This window comes from Mobula hypostoma, chromosome 22 (genome assembly GCF_963921235.1).
Source record: "Mobula hypostoma chromosome 22, sMobHyp1.1, whole genome shotgun sequence".
In the NCBI taxonomy this organism is placed as follows: Eukaryota; Metazoa; Chordata; class Chondrichthyes; order Myliobatiformes; family Myliobatidae; genus Mobula; species Mobula hypostoma.
The window spans coordinates 38936075-38949837 of record NC_086118.1 but is presented as its reverse complement, the minus strand read 5'-3'; the positions used below and the strand labels follow the sequence as shown (position 1 = coordinate 38949837).

The following is a 13763-nucleotide window of genomic DNA, read 5'->3' as shown; positions in this document are numbered from 1 at the left end:
AGCTCATCCATTTTGTTCATGATGCTTCTTGCCTTAAAATAGACAGCTCTCAAACCATCGGTCTGAGCGCATCCTTTCTCTATCAACTGCCTATCCTCCCTCTCGCACTGTCTCCAAGCTTTCTCTATTTGTGTGTCAACCGCCCCTTCTTCCGTCTCTTCAGTTCGGTTCCCACCCCCAGCAATTCTAGTTTAAACTCTTCCCAATAGCCTTAGCAAACCTCCCGGCCAGGATATTGGTCCCCCTCGGATCCTTTTTGTTTGCTGCCTTGGTTTCAGGTGAACAGCTCCACATTCTAGAATTACTCTGTAAACCACTTCCATCAACATAATATCCTTTTTGAATGATAGTTAATCTTTGGTCAGACTTTATGTCACTTTTAATAGTTTTCTCTGACTTGTTCTGTGAAATACCATATCAAGAACATTATATTCGTGTGTTGGAGAAAGTTTGGTTTATCTCAAACTATTTGAAGGCCTACTTCACACAAGATTTAAAAAATGGAAATGGATTAACTCCAAGGAAAATGTAACTGAATGCTGCTCTCAGAAATTTAAAAATGTATAACTAATCCATCCAGTTCAGTAGGAGAAAGGGATAGAGTGAATTTAAGGGATAGAGTAGATTTTAACAAAGAAATATTCCAACAAATAGTCTTGCCTTTAAATATTAATGCCTTTTCTCTTAGCAGATAGTTTGAGTATGTTGTCTGTTTTCTAGAAATTTTTGCTTTTACATTCATAAACCTTTTAACTGATTGTGTAATCTTCTTTTGAACACAGATTCCCACAACTTTTCCAAAGGATCCCGTTTACACCTTTGCTTCATCTCCACAACCTTTCCCTGTTGTGAACAGAGATGTTGTAGGAGAAACGCAGGTAAGCTTTCACGAGTTTCAATAAGAAATGTATTTCTCTGATCCTTTTTATAGAATTGTAATAAATATTCTTTTGTTTTCTGTAGGATTTTCACACTCTGGCCTCCTACTTAGCACAGAATCAGTCCGCTGTTTTTCTTGATGTCATCTCAGATTTCCACCTGCTCCTGTTCCTGGTTACCAATGATGTTATGTCACTCAGGGTGCGTATGTCATTTAAAAGTGCCTATGTAAGGAACACCATCAAAATTGTACTGTTTAAAAACTCCATTTGACAATTCCAGATATTTGTTTAAGCTCCATTTTATTAAATGGCATTGACCACACAAAAATGAAATTTTTAAAAATATTTGCAATATGAACAGAAAATGCTGGAAACATTAGTGGGTCAGGGAGTGTAAATATATATGTGTGTGTGTGTGTGTGTTTATATATGTATATATATATAATCCTAGTTATTGCTTTGGTGTAAAGTCCTTCTGTCAGAACTATCTTGTGTTTCTAGTCTTATCTGTTTTTTCAGATTTCCTGTATTGACGGTTGTTTGATTTTCAATCAAATATTTCATGAGAACAAAAATGAGTGAATATATATCCAAATATATAGGATTGGATAAGAGCATGAAGTTATTTGGTCTTATCCTGGTGTGCTGGGTACACTTGGATAAAATATCTTCCATTATTTTGTAGTAGCATCCATGCTCAGCTGTTTTTTTTTAACTCCAGCTCATAATAAAAATAAATACCCTAAACGTACAACAGCATTGTTAGCAATATAGGGTAGATTGACTAATGACGTCAAACCGCATTTAAACGTGTGTATACCTGGTATCAATAGCCGTCATAGACTCCACTGGAAGGAGTCATACTTTGCACAAAGAAAGATGGTTGTGAATGCCCGTAAGAAATCACCCCAGGCATTCCTTGGGACCGTTGTCTGTGCACTTAATTGCATGACCAATGGTTACTGCAGACAGTTTGCCATGGACAGTCTGTTCCATTCTATTTGTTTTTTTTTGATAAATAAAAGTAATTTTACATCTTGGGTTTGTCTTAAGGGTTAAATGCCACTGAAGCAGAAAATGATCTTTAATATAAATGATTAACTTGACCATTTATAAACTTCTTCGTAATGTGAACCAGTCTCAGAGCTGATATGGAGTCTGAAGCAGCATTCTGTCTTGGCTTATTCCCAGAGTAGTGTCCTCCAGATCATATCCAGAACATGCATTTCAGTTTAAAACAACAAGTGTGTGTTTCTGTGTGTCTCTCTCTCTGTGTCTCTCGAACAACAGCTCAGGATTATTTGCTGAACGTTCTGCTGGTAGTCTGCTAATTTGCAGGACAGCTCCCTGACTGTGTGGATGTTCCCAAGCCTGCTGGCAGAGGTCCAGCATTTTCCCAGTAGCATCCAACTGGTGGAATTGTGCACTGACACTAATAATGAAGTAGGACCTTGCTGAGATCCCTGACAGTCAAGCTAGGGGTTCTGCTCTCTGATCCTAAATAGATTTTTGAATGCTTTGAATTTCAGCTATCTGGGAACATTTGAAAAATCTTTGACAGACAGAGCTGGTGATCTGGCTTTGCCATCTGTTGAAGACTCCCATAGATGTTTAATGTCAGGGTTTAGAACATAGAACATAGAATAGTACAGCACATTACAGGCCCTTCAGCCCACAATGTTGTGCCGACCTTCAAACCCTGCCTCCCATATAAGCTCCCACCTTAGATTCCTCCATATACCTGTCTAGTAGTTTCTTAATCTTCACTAGTGTATCTGCCTCCACCACTGACTCAGGCAGTGCATTCCATGCACCAACCACTCTGAGTTAAAAAACCTTCCTCTAATATCCCCCTTGAACTTCCCACCCCTTACCTTAAAGCCATGTCCTCTTGTATTGAGCTGTGGTGCCCTGGGGAAGAGGCGCTGGCTATCCACTCTATCTATTCCTCTTATTATCTTGTACACCTCTATCATGTCTCCTCTCATCCTCCTTCTCTCCAAAGAGTAAAGCCCTAGCTCCCTTAATCTCTGATCATAATGCATACTTTCTAAACCAGACAGCATCCTGGTAAATCTCCTCTGTACCCTTTCCAATGCTTCCACATCTTTCCTATAGTGAGGTGACTAGAACTGGACACAGTACTCCAAGTGTGGCCTAACCAGAGTTTTATCGAGCTGCATCATTACATTGCGACTCTTAAACTCTAACCCTCAACTTATGAAAGCTAACACCCCATAAGCTTTCTTAACTGCCCTATCCACCTGTGAGGCAACTGTCAGGGATCTGTGGACATGTACCCCGAGATCCCTCTGCTCCTCCACACTACCAAGTATCCTGCCATTTACTTTGTACTCTGCCTTGGAGTTTGTCCTTCCAAAGTGTACCACCTCACACTTCTGCGGGTTGAATTCCATCTGCCACTCTCAGCCCACTTCTACATCCTATCAATGTCTCTCTGTAATCTTTGACAATCCTCTACACTATCTACAACACCACCAACCTTTGTGTCGTCTGCAAACTTGCCAACCCACCCTTCTACCCCCACATCCAGGTCGTTAATAAAAATCACGAAAAGTAGAGGTCCCAGAACAGATCCTTGTGGGACACCACTAGTCACAATCCTCCAATCTGAATGTACTCCCTCCACCACCACCCTCTGCCTTCTGCAGGCAAGCCAATTCTGAATCCACCTGGCCAAACTTCCCTGGATCCCATGCCTTCTAACTTTCTGAATAAGCCTACAGTGTGGAACCTTGTCAAATGCCTTACTAAAATCCTTATAGATCACATCCACTGCACTACCCTCATCTATATGCCTGGTCACCTCCTCAAAGAACTCTATCAGGCTTGTTAGACATGATCTGCCCTTCACAAAGTTTGTTTTCCTATGCCTGCATTACCCTGTTATATTCTTGAAGACTCTGCTACCACCCACAACTTCTCTGCTTGGCTGTAGAATATTTTGGCCAGCAAAGTAAGCGTTGTACCAGTTGCGTTTGGGACTGCAGAGGTTCTATGGCAGTGAAATCTATATTGTGCATTTGGGTGGTGAATAGGCATTGTTTTCCCTTTAACTAAAAATGTTAAAATTAACATTTTATCTGTACGTTATCCAAATTTAATGTTGTATTGTCTGTACAGGTGTATTAAGGGGTGTAGTTGTATATTAATGAATGTCACAATACAAATGATTATAAAATCAAAAAATATTATTCATAATCATTTGAATTGCATCGTATTTAAGTCTTGTGTTTTGATGTATCTAACGTATTTGGTTTTGGATAGATGCCCATGATTTGGAATATATCTAGCAGATTTACTTTTTGATTGGCATTCACCATTCAAATCCAGTGAAATGGTGCAAATCTTAATCTGGATTACTAAAATAAAGCAAAACCCATGTAAAGTCATTGAGGCATCAGGACCTGATGGTGTACCCTCAATACTAAACAAGCTCCAAAACCTGGGCCACTCTACCTCCCTCTGTAGCTGGATCCTTAACTTCCTGAATGCGAGACCACAGTCAGTGAGGATCGAAAGTAATATCTCCTTGCTGACAATCAACACTAGTGCACCTCAAAGATGTGTGCTTAGCTCACTGCTCTACTCTGTCTGCATCCTCGATTGTGGTCAAATGCTATTTATAAATTTACCGATGACACAACTATTGTTGGAAGGATTTCAGATTGTGACAAGGAGGTATACAAGAGGGAGATAGATCAGCTGGTTGAGTGGTGTCACAACAATTTTGCCTCCATGTCAGTAAGAAATTGATTGTGTACATCAGGAAGGGGAAGTCAAGGAACACATGCCAGTCCTCATCAAAGGATCAGCAGTGGAAAGAGTGAGCAATTTCAAGTTCCTGGGTATCAACTTCTTTGAAGGTTTGTCCTTGGCCCAGCATATTAATGCGATTACAAAGAAGGCACAACAGCTACTATATTTCATTAAGCGTTTAAGATTCTTGATATGTTACCAAAGACTTGCAAATTTCTACAGATGTGCTGTGGAGGGCATTCTAACTGGTTGCATCACAGTCTGGTATGGTGGGGCCATTGCCCAGAATTTGACAAAGCTGCAGAAAGTTGTAATCCCTATCATGGGTACTAGCCGCCTCAGCGTCAAAAATATCTTCAAAAGGTGATGCCTGACAAAGGCAGCATTCATCATTGAGGACCCCATCACCCAGGGCATGCACTCATCTCATTACTACCATTGAGGAAGAGGTATAGGAGGCTGAAGACACATTCAACATTTTAGGAAGATCTTCTCTCTTCCTGCCGCCCACCACTGCCATCAGATTTCTGAATGGACAATGTACCCTTGTACACTATCTTGCTTTTTTTCTTTTTGAACTAATTTAATTTGATATTTATTTATATTTCTAATTATAATTTGTAGTTTTTTATTATTATTATGTACTGCTGTCGTGAAATCCATTGCTTTGCAACATGCCAGTGATGTTAAACCTCATTCTAATTCTGATGCAAGACTGAATATTTGTGCCAAAGTATGTGTTCCTGTATTTATTTTTTATTCATACTGTTCAACAGTAGGATAACTTTTGAATAGCCTCCTTTAAAGATTTAATTTAAAAGTATGTTCAAGTGGGAGTGTTCAAGTGTGAGTGTGCAGGCCAGACAGTGTATTGAATGGTTTGTTGAAAATGAAATGATTTTCTGTTTGAGAGATGGTCAATGAGTGGAAGAATATAGTATGATTAAGTATATTTTGTAATCGTTAGTGTTAAACACTCAAAATGTATTACTTCCAGATATTTTATTAACTCAGATAACATAGTGCAATAACATACATTATTTAAGTAAAAAGTAAATCTTGATTTACCTGCTGATACAATCAAAGGCTTCAGTCAGAATGTATTTTCTTAAGAAAATGGGGTATTTTGTTTTGATGGAGGATGCGGGGGAATATTGCTCAAAGGCAAAAAGTCATACTTCAGGCAAGGATTCCCCTGAACTATTAACTGTTGTAGATTTGGATATGGCTCCTTTTGAACTAATGGATTAACTCTGTCCGGAGCAAGGAATGACCCATTGTTGTCATTCCATGAAACTCCAGTTGAACCAAAATGTTCTAAAAAGTTCATGAAATCCTTTGCAGCTGAATTTACTGGGGCATGCTGAGAAAGATATGGATACCGAAAGCTAAGAGGTGCAGAGCATAATTTAAAGCATTTGTGCAATAGGATGAGTATTGAGAAGGTTAACAATTATTGCGCATTCCCCACTTGCCCTTGCTGTAAAGGGTCAGTCCCTGTAAGGAACTATCAAAGCTCATGCGATTAAAGTCCTCTTGGATGTAAGTTCCAAGATTTTGATCCATTAACAATGAAGAATCACGATCAATTTGACCTGGGAGTAATCTTGAGATGGAAATCTATCCTTTACGCTCATTTTCTTTGCTTTCCAATTGCAGTTATTGTGGATTTAAAGGTGCTGCTACAAGCCCTTCATGAATTGTTGCAGTGTGTCTTGTTGACGGTGTAGTCGGCAGATGCAGTAGGTAGAATTGAAGCGTGTTCTGCCAGTTATACAAGCTGCTTTCTCCTAGGTAATGTCGAGATCCTTGATTGGCACTGTTCTTGTTCAGGCAAGTGATGTGTTTTAGAAGAGAGTCAAAGTCTAGACCAGGAGTTCCCAACCAAAGACCAATACCATTATGCAAGGGGTCCAGGTTGGGAGCCTCTGGTTTAGACTGTAATCTGTACTTGTATTTATACATCAATGTTAGGTTTCTGATTAGTGTCAACACCCAGAATATTAATAATGGGAAATTCTACTGTGTTACCAGGTCAAGGGAATCTTGTTAGTATTCCTCCTGTTGGAACTGCTCATTATATAAAAACTGTACTTAATAGTCCAGGCCTGAATGTGGTACAGTGTTTTGTTAATGTCTCAGGAGATAAGAATTAAGCTAAACTGCGGGATTATTATTGAGTGTCCTCACTATGAAGTAGCTTAAAATTGGTTGGGCCAGAACCCTGTCCTTTGGAACTAATGCAGCTGCTTTCAATGGAGACAACATTTTCCTTTGTACATGATACCAGCCATCAAAGGCATCTTATTTTCCCCGGCTGTTCAATATTGATCTTGGTCAAATGCTGCTTCAGTATTTGATGCATCTGTTCTTGTCTCACTCTGAAAGTCCCTTTTTGGAGCACAGCTGTGATGTCTGAAGCTGAATGATGTTGCTTATTTGTGAACAGACACTGTTTTGCAGTTCGATTAATAGCATGTGCCATGTCTGGAGCAGTAATTGGTGAAATCTGATTTGTACTTGGAACAACCCATCGGGGCACTGCTTTACTTTATCAGGGATATGCCAGTGTTGTGGCTGCAGTAACGCCATTCTCTGTTTGTTATGCTGTCCTAACCTGTCACATTAATAAGTAAAGGGTATGTAATAAAGTCAGCAATGAATATATAAATTTAGTTCTACAACTGTCTGCTTTGGTACTTAATGTGTCTTTAAAGAAGAAATGCAAATTTTCAAGTGTAGGTAAACTGTATCCAGTGATTTCAGCATCTGCCTTTGTTGGGTTCATTGCAATTTTTTCATTTGCCCTTTACAAGATGGGGACAGTAACGTTTCTGATTTAATTAATTACTCTGACTCAGTTCAGTTTTGGATGGGTCTTGTTCACAAATGTGTTATTATACTTTCTGCAAGAAGAAAACTGACTATGTAAGAATAATATATAGTTTGATTCCATTGCTGGAGGTCTAAAGTATAATTACTTAGAGACAAAGGTTGTGCTCCAGAGCCTCCTGAGTAATTTATAGATGTATCAGTTTGGACAGAATGTCAAACAATGATGACTGACCTGCTGTATATATGATTCATCTTCCTTCTGTGCCTTTTAAGTTTATTATTTTAACTAACCCCACCCACACAAGTGACTGCATTCAGATGATGATATTAGAAATGGCCTATTTTTAAGTCCTCTTTCACTTGTGTCCAACAGCTTTGACTAAAGTATGCATCAAATATTTTTAGGCCTGAATGATCTCTGTTTTGTATCCTTAACAGGATAGTATCAACTTGCTGTTGGAAGCAGTGAAAACACGGAACGAGGAGCTTGCCCAGACCTGGAAGAGATCAGAACAGTGGGCTACTATTGAACAGCTCTGCAGTAAGATAAATGAGGGTGATGGGTAGTGATGGTAGTTTACGTGTCGTAGAAATGTCAGTTGTTGAATAATTGTACCACTGTTTTGCACATGAGCCCATTAATGCATATACTCAGAGGTTACAACCAGTTAAACCATTATATCTGAAATCATAATCTAGGGCAGGGGTTTCCAACCTTTTTTATTCCATGGACCAATACCATTAACTAGGATGTCTGTGGACCTGAGGTTGGGAACCCCTTGATTTTAGAATATGAATTTCGTGTACACTTTCTCAGTGACATAGTGGATGTTGGCCAATGAATTAAAAGTAAAAGATCATTAAGTAGTAAGTGAAACACTGACCACAACTAAATGAATCCCTTTTTAACTTTTTTATTTAAAAGGTCTTTCACAAATGAATTTAGAGAGTGTGTAGATAAGAACAGTTGTGTTCTGGCTTTGATCTTCGATGTCTGTTTAAAAGTCTGATCAAAGTTGGAACTCCTGATGTAGGAACCAGGAAATTGTTCAATTACCACTGCAGACTCTGCATTTATGGAGATGTGTGCAGGATCAGACCGAGCCAAACTGGAACTACCTCTCTCAATCCATGTATGAAGTTTGGGTTGGAGGTACCCAGACAACACCCAGGGCAGGATTGAACCTTTTAGAGGTGTGTGGCAGCAGTGTTAACTGCTGTGCCACCTGTCAGTATCATAATGCTGAAACTCTTGCGTACATTTTGTGCCTCTTGTCTTAGAGTAAGTCTTGGGCTCCACTTCACCTAAATTGATTTAATGTTGAATGCAACAGCTCACATGCTTAAATGTGCATGTGTGTTTGTTAATGCTTTGTCGCCCAGTTGCTAATTGCTACTCTGTTTGCAGGTACAGTAGGTATTCAAGCACCCAGTACTTCAGAATTCGATGCCATGGGAGGATCCCAACAGTCTACTCCCACAGCAATGTGGTCCTGTAGACACTGCACCTTCATGAACCAACCAGGCACTGACCAATGTGAAATGTGCAACCTACCCAGAACCTAACCAGCAGCAAATGAAAGCCTAATCTAGCCCTGCCTTTTGACCCTTTTCCAATATGGTAAGACAATATGGTGACAACCAGGACTCTTTGGATCCAGCAAGGAAATTCTACAAGTGAAAATTGTACTCTTGAGATCTGCCTGGACTTTATTAAAAGATATTAAAAGGAAGCAATGACTAAATACAACTTTCACTTATTTTCTTCCACGCTTTAATTAAAAATATTAATTATTTGTATATATAAAAAATTTAAATGGGTAAATTAAAAACACTTGTGTTCATTACAGGATATTTGGGGCTGAAGCCTCAGATGCAGCTTGGCAGGTATCGGCTCGTGAAAATTAGATTCAGTAAGGATTTCCACTGTAGTGAGTATCACTGCAAACATAACTATTCCAAAACGAAACAAATCTGATTTAGCCTTTTACAATGTTGAGCAGTTTGAAGATGCAGAGCCATGAATATCTGCTACTGCAGTAATTATTTGCAAGGAACCAGATTTTAAAACTTGAAGTTGATGCTTATTTAGTTAATCCATGACAATTTCTATAGCCTTGAAAACAGCACCTTCTCATGGACAGTCTTAAAACTGTCTTATAATAATATTAACATTTTAGCACAGGTAATCGGTGCTTAGAGCTGACATGGAACTTCACAAAAATTTGAAATACATTATTAGTATTTTAGCTATTCCTTTTCCCACTCTCTCAAATATCTGTAAACAAAGTTTTAAATGTATTTCAGTGGGTTATAGAACTTAGGGCGTAGTCATTTATATATGACTAGTATATAATGTACAAAACATTAGCTTTAAACTAGTGTCACGTTGCCTACTGCACTACCAGTATTATTCTGTGTTGGTGAACTATCCCAAGGAATTTTTGGGATCTAATTAAAGGTTTAAACAAAATCTTCAAATACTACTTGTTACAACTAGTATTTCGATTAGCAATGGTACAGACGTATCAGGCGTGAAAATAATTTGTATGACTTGTACTTTCATTTTCATTCACCAAGGCCAGCTTTATGACAACTGACATCTTCTGGAGGAACTCAGCAGATCAGGCAGCATCTGAGCTGATTCAGGGTTTTGATGTGCAAAATCAACAATTTCTTTCCTCCCATGGCTGCTGAGTTCCTCTAGCAGATTTTGTTACTCCAGATTCCAGCGTCCTTGGTCTCTTTTGTTTCCAACTTGATAAATTGGTTGTCTGAGGAGACTGCAGTTCTTTTCAGACTGCTCAATGAAGCAGCACTTAAGTTTATTTATTCTTTAAACTGTGGTTTTAAACCGAATTAAGGATTTGAGAAAGGTGAAGCTACTTTAACAATTGATCTCACAGCTGCTTTAATAACAACCTGACCTAGAAATATGGTGAATAAGATGCCTTCCTGTTCAAGCCTGATGCTATGAATTCATGACGGTGCCTAACACCCAGCCTTTAACCACGCTCAGTGGATTTTGAGAGGAGATTACAGCCAACGTTTTGATATGTACAACAGGTATCTCCTGAGGAACAAAACTGATGCCCTACCTCCCACTGACAATGCATGGGTGTGTACCTCTCACAGATGAGAGAAAAAGAATGGAGGTTTTGTGCCAGAAAGTTAGAGTAGCCTTGTATTATGTTGTCAGATGCCTCCTTTGCATAGGATTGTATTTCGGGTACAGAATATTTTACCTGACACTTGTAAAATCATTTCTTGCCACTTCTTGATCAAGGTGCCTAGCTAATATTCATAATATGATGTTTTCAGATTTACTTGCCTCCTGCATAAAGGCTAACTGGAAGTGAAATGTGATCAAAATGGATAGAAGCACAAATATAAAAACAAATCCCAAAGTTTGCTGTTTGTTCTGTTAGCTTCATTGTTCATGCAGTGTAATCTGCAAGTTTGTTTGATTTCCAAGCTGAGGCTTTATAAATCTTCCAGATAGTTGGGAAATTTGATGAGATGATGAATAGGACTACTGATTTCTGGACAAATAAAATGTTTGCCTAGAATTATTAAGAAGTTAGTATGTTTCTGCCAGGCATGGTGTGATGCAGCTTAAAATACATTAGCATCAAGATTTATTGGCTACCTCAAGTTCCACTCTAGTGTTGATTAGAATTTCATTTGTACATCTCATTCTTTTGATTTAGAACAGTGACAAGGGATGTAATATTTGGTGTATATTGGCAACAAAAAGCAAATTAAAGAATTAAGATGAGTATTTGGTTAAAGTTTCTTAATTTGGAAACATTTGGACGTAGTGATATTTGGGCCAGTGGTTTACATATCCTGATATCAGTAATTTCAAACAAGTGAATTTACATTTGCTTATAGGAATAAAAAAAACTGCAATAGGAAACTACTAAAAAGCAAGAAAGCTTAAAAACCAAACAGTTGGCAGTAGGTTTTTTTAACCTCAATTTGTATGTTTGCCATGTTCAGATGTCTTGGGGTAAAATGTAAGTTTCAGCATTTCAGTTTCCATTGAGATGAGAAGATATATTTAGCAATGTTATAAGTAAATTCTCACTCCTTTAAGTGAAGCTGACATACTTTGCCTTCTATGGAAAAGGGAAGTAGAACATAAATAGTAACACATCAGTGCAACCAAATTTATCATATACATACAGTAGTGTCGTCATGATGATGTGTGGTTCTTGCTCAGAAATGGAGATTCTCACCTGAAAGATACTTGGGTAAAGGTACCTTTCATTGAGTTATAATTTCAACCAAAACTCTGTCATAACATCATCCTCTTCTAAAGCAACTGTTTGCTGTTAATTTTATGCATTTTTTTTATTTTTTCAAGTTGTGGCACAGTTGATAGGATTTTGTATTATGCACAATTGGAAAATAAGATTCCATTGTATATTCAGACATTTACAAAAATGGCATTACACCTTAAATATCTGTTTAGTCCAGAAATACATTGTACATCTTGCTCTTTCATAGGAACTGATTTACTTGCGCATAAATATCTAGGGAAAGTTTCAGAGACCATGTTACTTGTCCATGTTTGTGTAGTGTATTTCTATTCAGTGATATTTTATGAATTATCCATTTGGAGAATTTGAATAATTTTAATTAATTGAGTAGAACCTTGATGCAGTGGGGGAAATCGGTCCATATTAATGGACCCAAACCGATCTGAATCATAAGGAATAGATAACACATCTCAATATATAACAATTGTGGTAAATCATACAAAACTTAATTATGCAAAACCATCATTTGCAGAATTGCATGCTTAACTATTGCATTGGAACCTACAATTAATTCACTTCCCAGCTAGTTTTACCATAGCTTTTGTTCCAGTCCTAGTGCTCTTTATTTCTCATTTTCACCATAGTTTCTTGTGGCATTTTCCTTGCCCCATCTCTGAAAAATACTTCAGCTGCTCGGCATAGTATTGGCATTGCCACCATCTCTGTCATTGTGATTAATGGTGTCCATTAATAAATTAAACATGACTTGCATAATTGCATAGGTGCTTGCACAGCTCCCAGTGGAGGTTTAACTACTTATTTCCATGATGTCCTTGATCCAAACATATCCAAAGAAAACTCTTGTCAGGAATACGGGTCTTGAAAGTGTATGTATGGATAGATTGGATTTGAATGTCCAGTTAAATATGTTGTAATTTGCTCTCATCTCCTGAAGGATAATCCATCACCCGAAGGCAAGAACTTTCACTACGCAGAGTCAAGGGCCCAAGGTGGCTATCTGGCATGAATCCTGTAAAAACAACACTTCAGACTGCAACAGGCTGCTTCAGAGTAACTTCAACAGAGTTGTGTAAGACAATTAAAATTTTTGAGATGCACAATAAAGATTAACAGATTGTCTCCTAATTTAGTCTGAAGCATAAAAACCTGTGAAGTTGGACACTGAAATTCACAATTTTACATCATTGTCTGACTTTATTCCAGGTATATTTAAGCTGTCATCTAAAATTGTGACTTCTGCAGTGGTTGAATAGAAATAATAATAAACCATAAATTCTACATAATGTTGCTGTGTGATTATTAAGCCTTAGATTTACCAATAGGTGAACAAGAACTTGGCAGTGTATTTCATGATCTGAGGACATCCAAAGCAGTTTACTGCCCTTGATGCAAATTGGAAGTGTAGACTCCAGTTGACAATCACAGAAACAATGACTAAATAATCTGTTTTGGTATATTTATCACTAAGAATTGTTAAGTAGAAAATGCTCAAAATAGCTATTGAAATACTGCTGACAATCTTCTGGTATTCCATACTACTAAATGGAAGTAAGAAAACTAACCCAACCAGTTGAAACTTGATGGAACTGATGATTGACAGCATGCAGTGGTATTTTCTTTGGAAATTAGAAATGTGCTTGAAAGCAGAAACAAAAGAGGATAATGTGGCATTGTAGTGCCATCTGTGCTTTTAGTCTCAGCTTGTTCAGTTGTGACGCTGAGTTGGTTGTGAGTTTATTACTTGTTCAGAATAAATACTTGAACAATCCTGACACATTAATATAGGTGCCATTGTTAGAAGTGTTCCCCTTCACATTCCATTGATTACTCTCTCTAGAAATATCATTAGGTACTACTGAAAGGATGAAATTCTTTCATTGTGATAAAAATTCAAAATGGTTGCATCATGAGCTCAAAAACAGATGCAGTGCCACTTCAAATAATAACTAGTTAATTTGATGTGAAGGGATTTACGATATCC

At 37.9% G+C, this 13763-nt stretch overlaps 1 protein-coding gene across 1 annotated transcript in view; it reads left to right on the top strand.

Moving 5' to 3' along the window:
* Nucleotides 1-13061, top strand: part of nploc4 (NPL4 homolog, ubiquitin recognition factor) — a 60827-nt gene extending 47766 nt beyond the window's left edge. The window contains exons 14-17 of the mRNA XM_063074464.1: nt 783-878; nt 964-1080; nt 7935-8037; nt 8905-13061. Coding sequence (XP_062930534.1) covers nt 783-878; nt 964-1080; nt 7935-8037; nt 8905-9062 — 474 coding nt within the window. The 3' untranslated portion in view covers nt 9063-13061. The remainder of the gene's footprint in view (nt 1-782; nt 879-963; nt 1081-7934; nt 8038-8904) is intronic.
* Nucleotides 13062-13763: the final 702 nt, after the last annotated feature.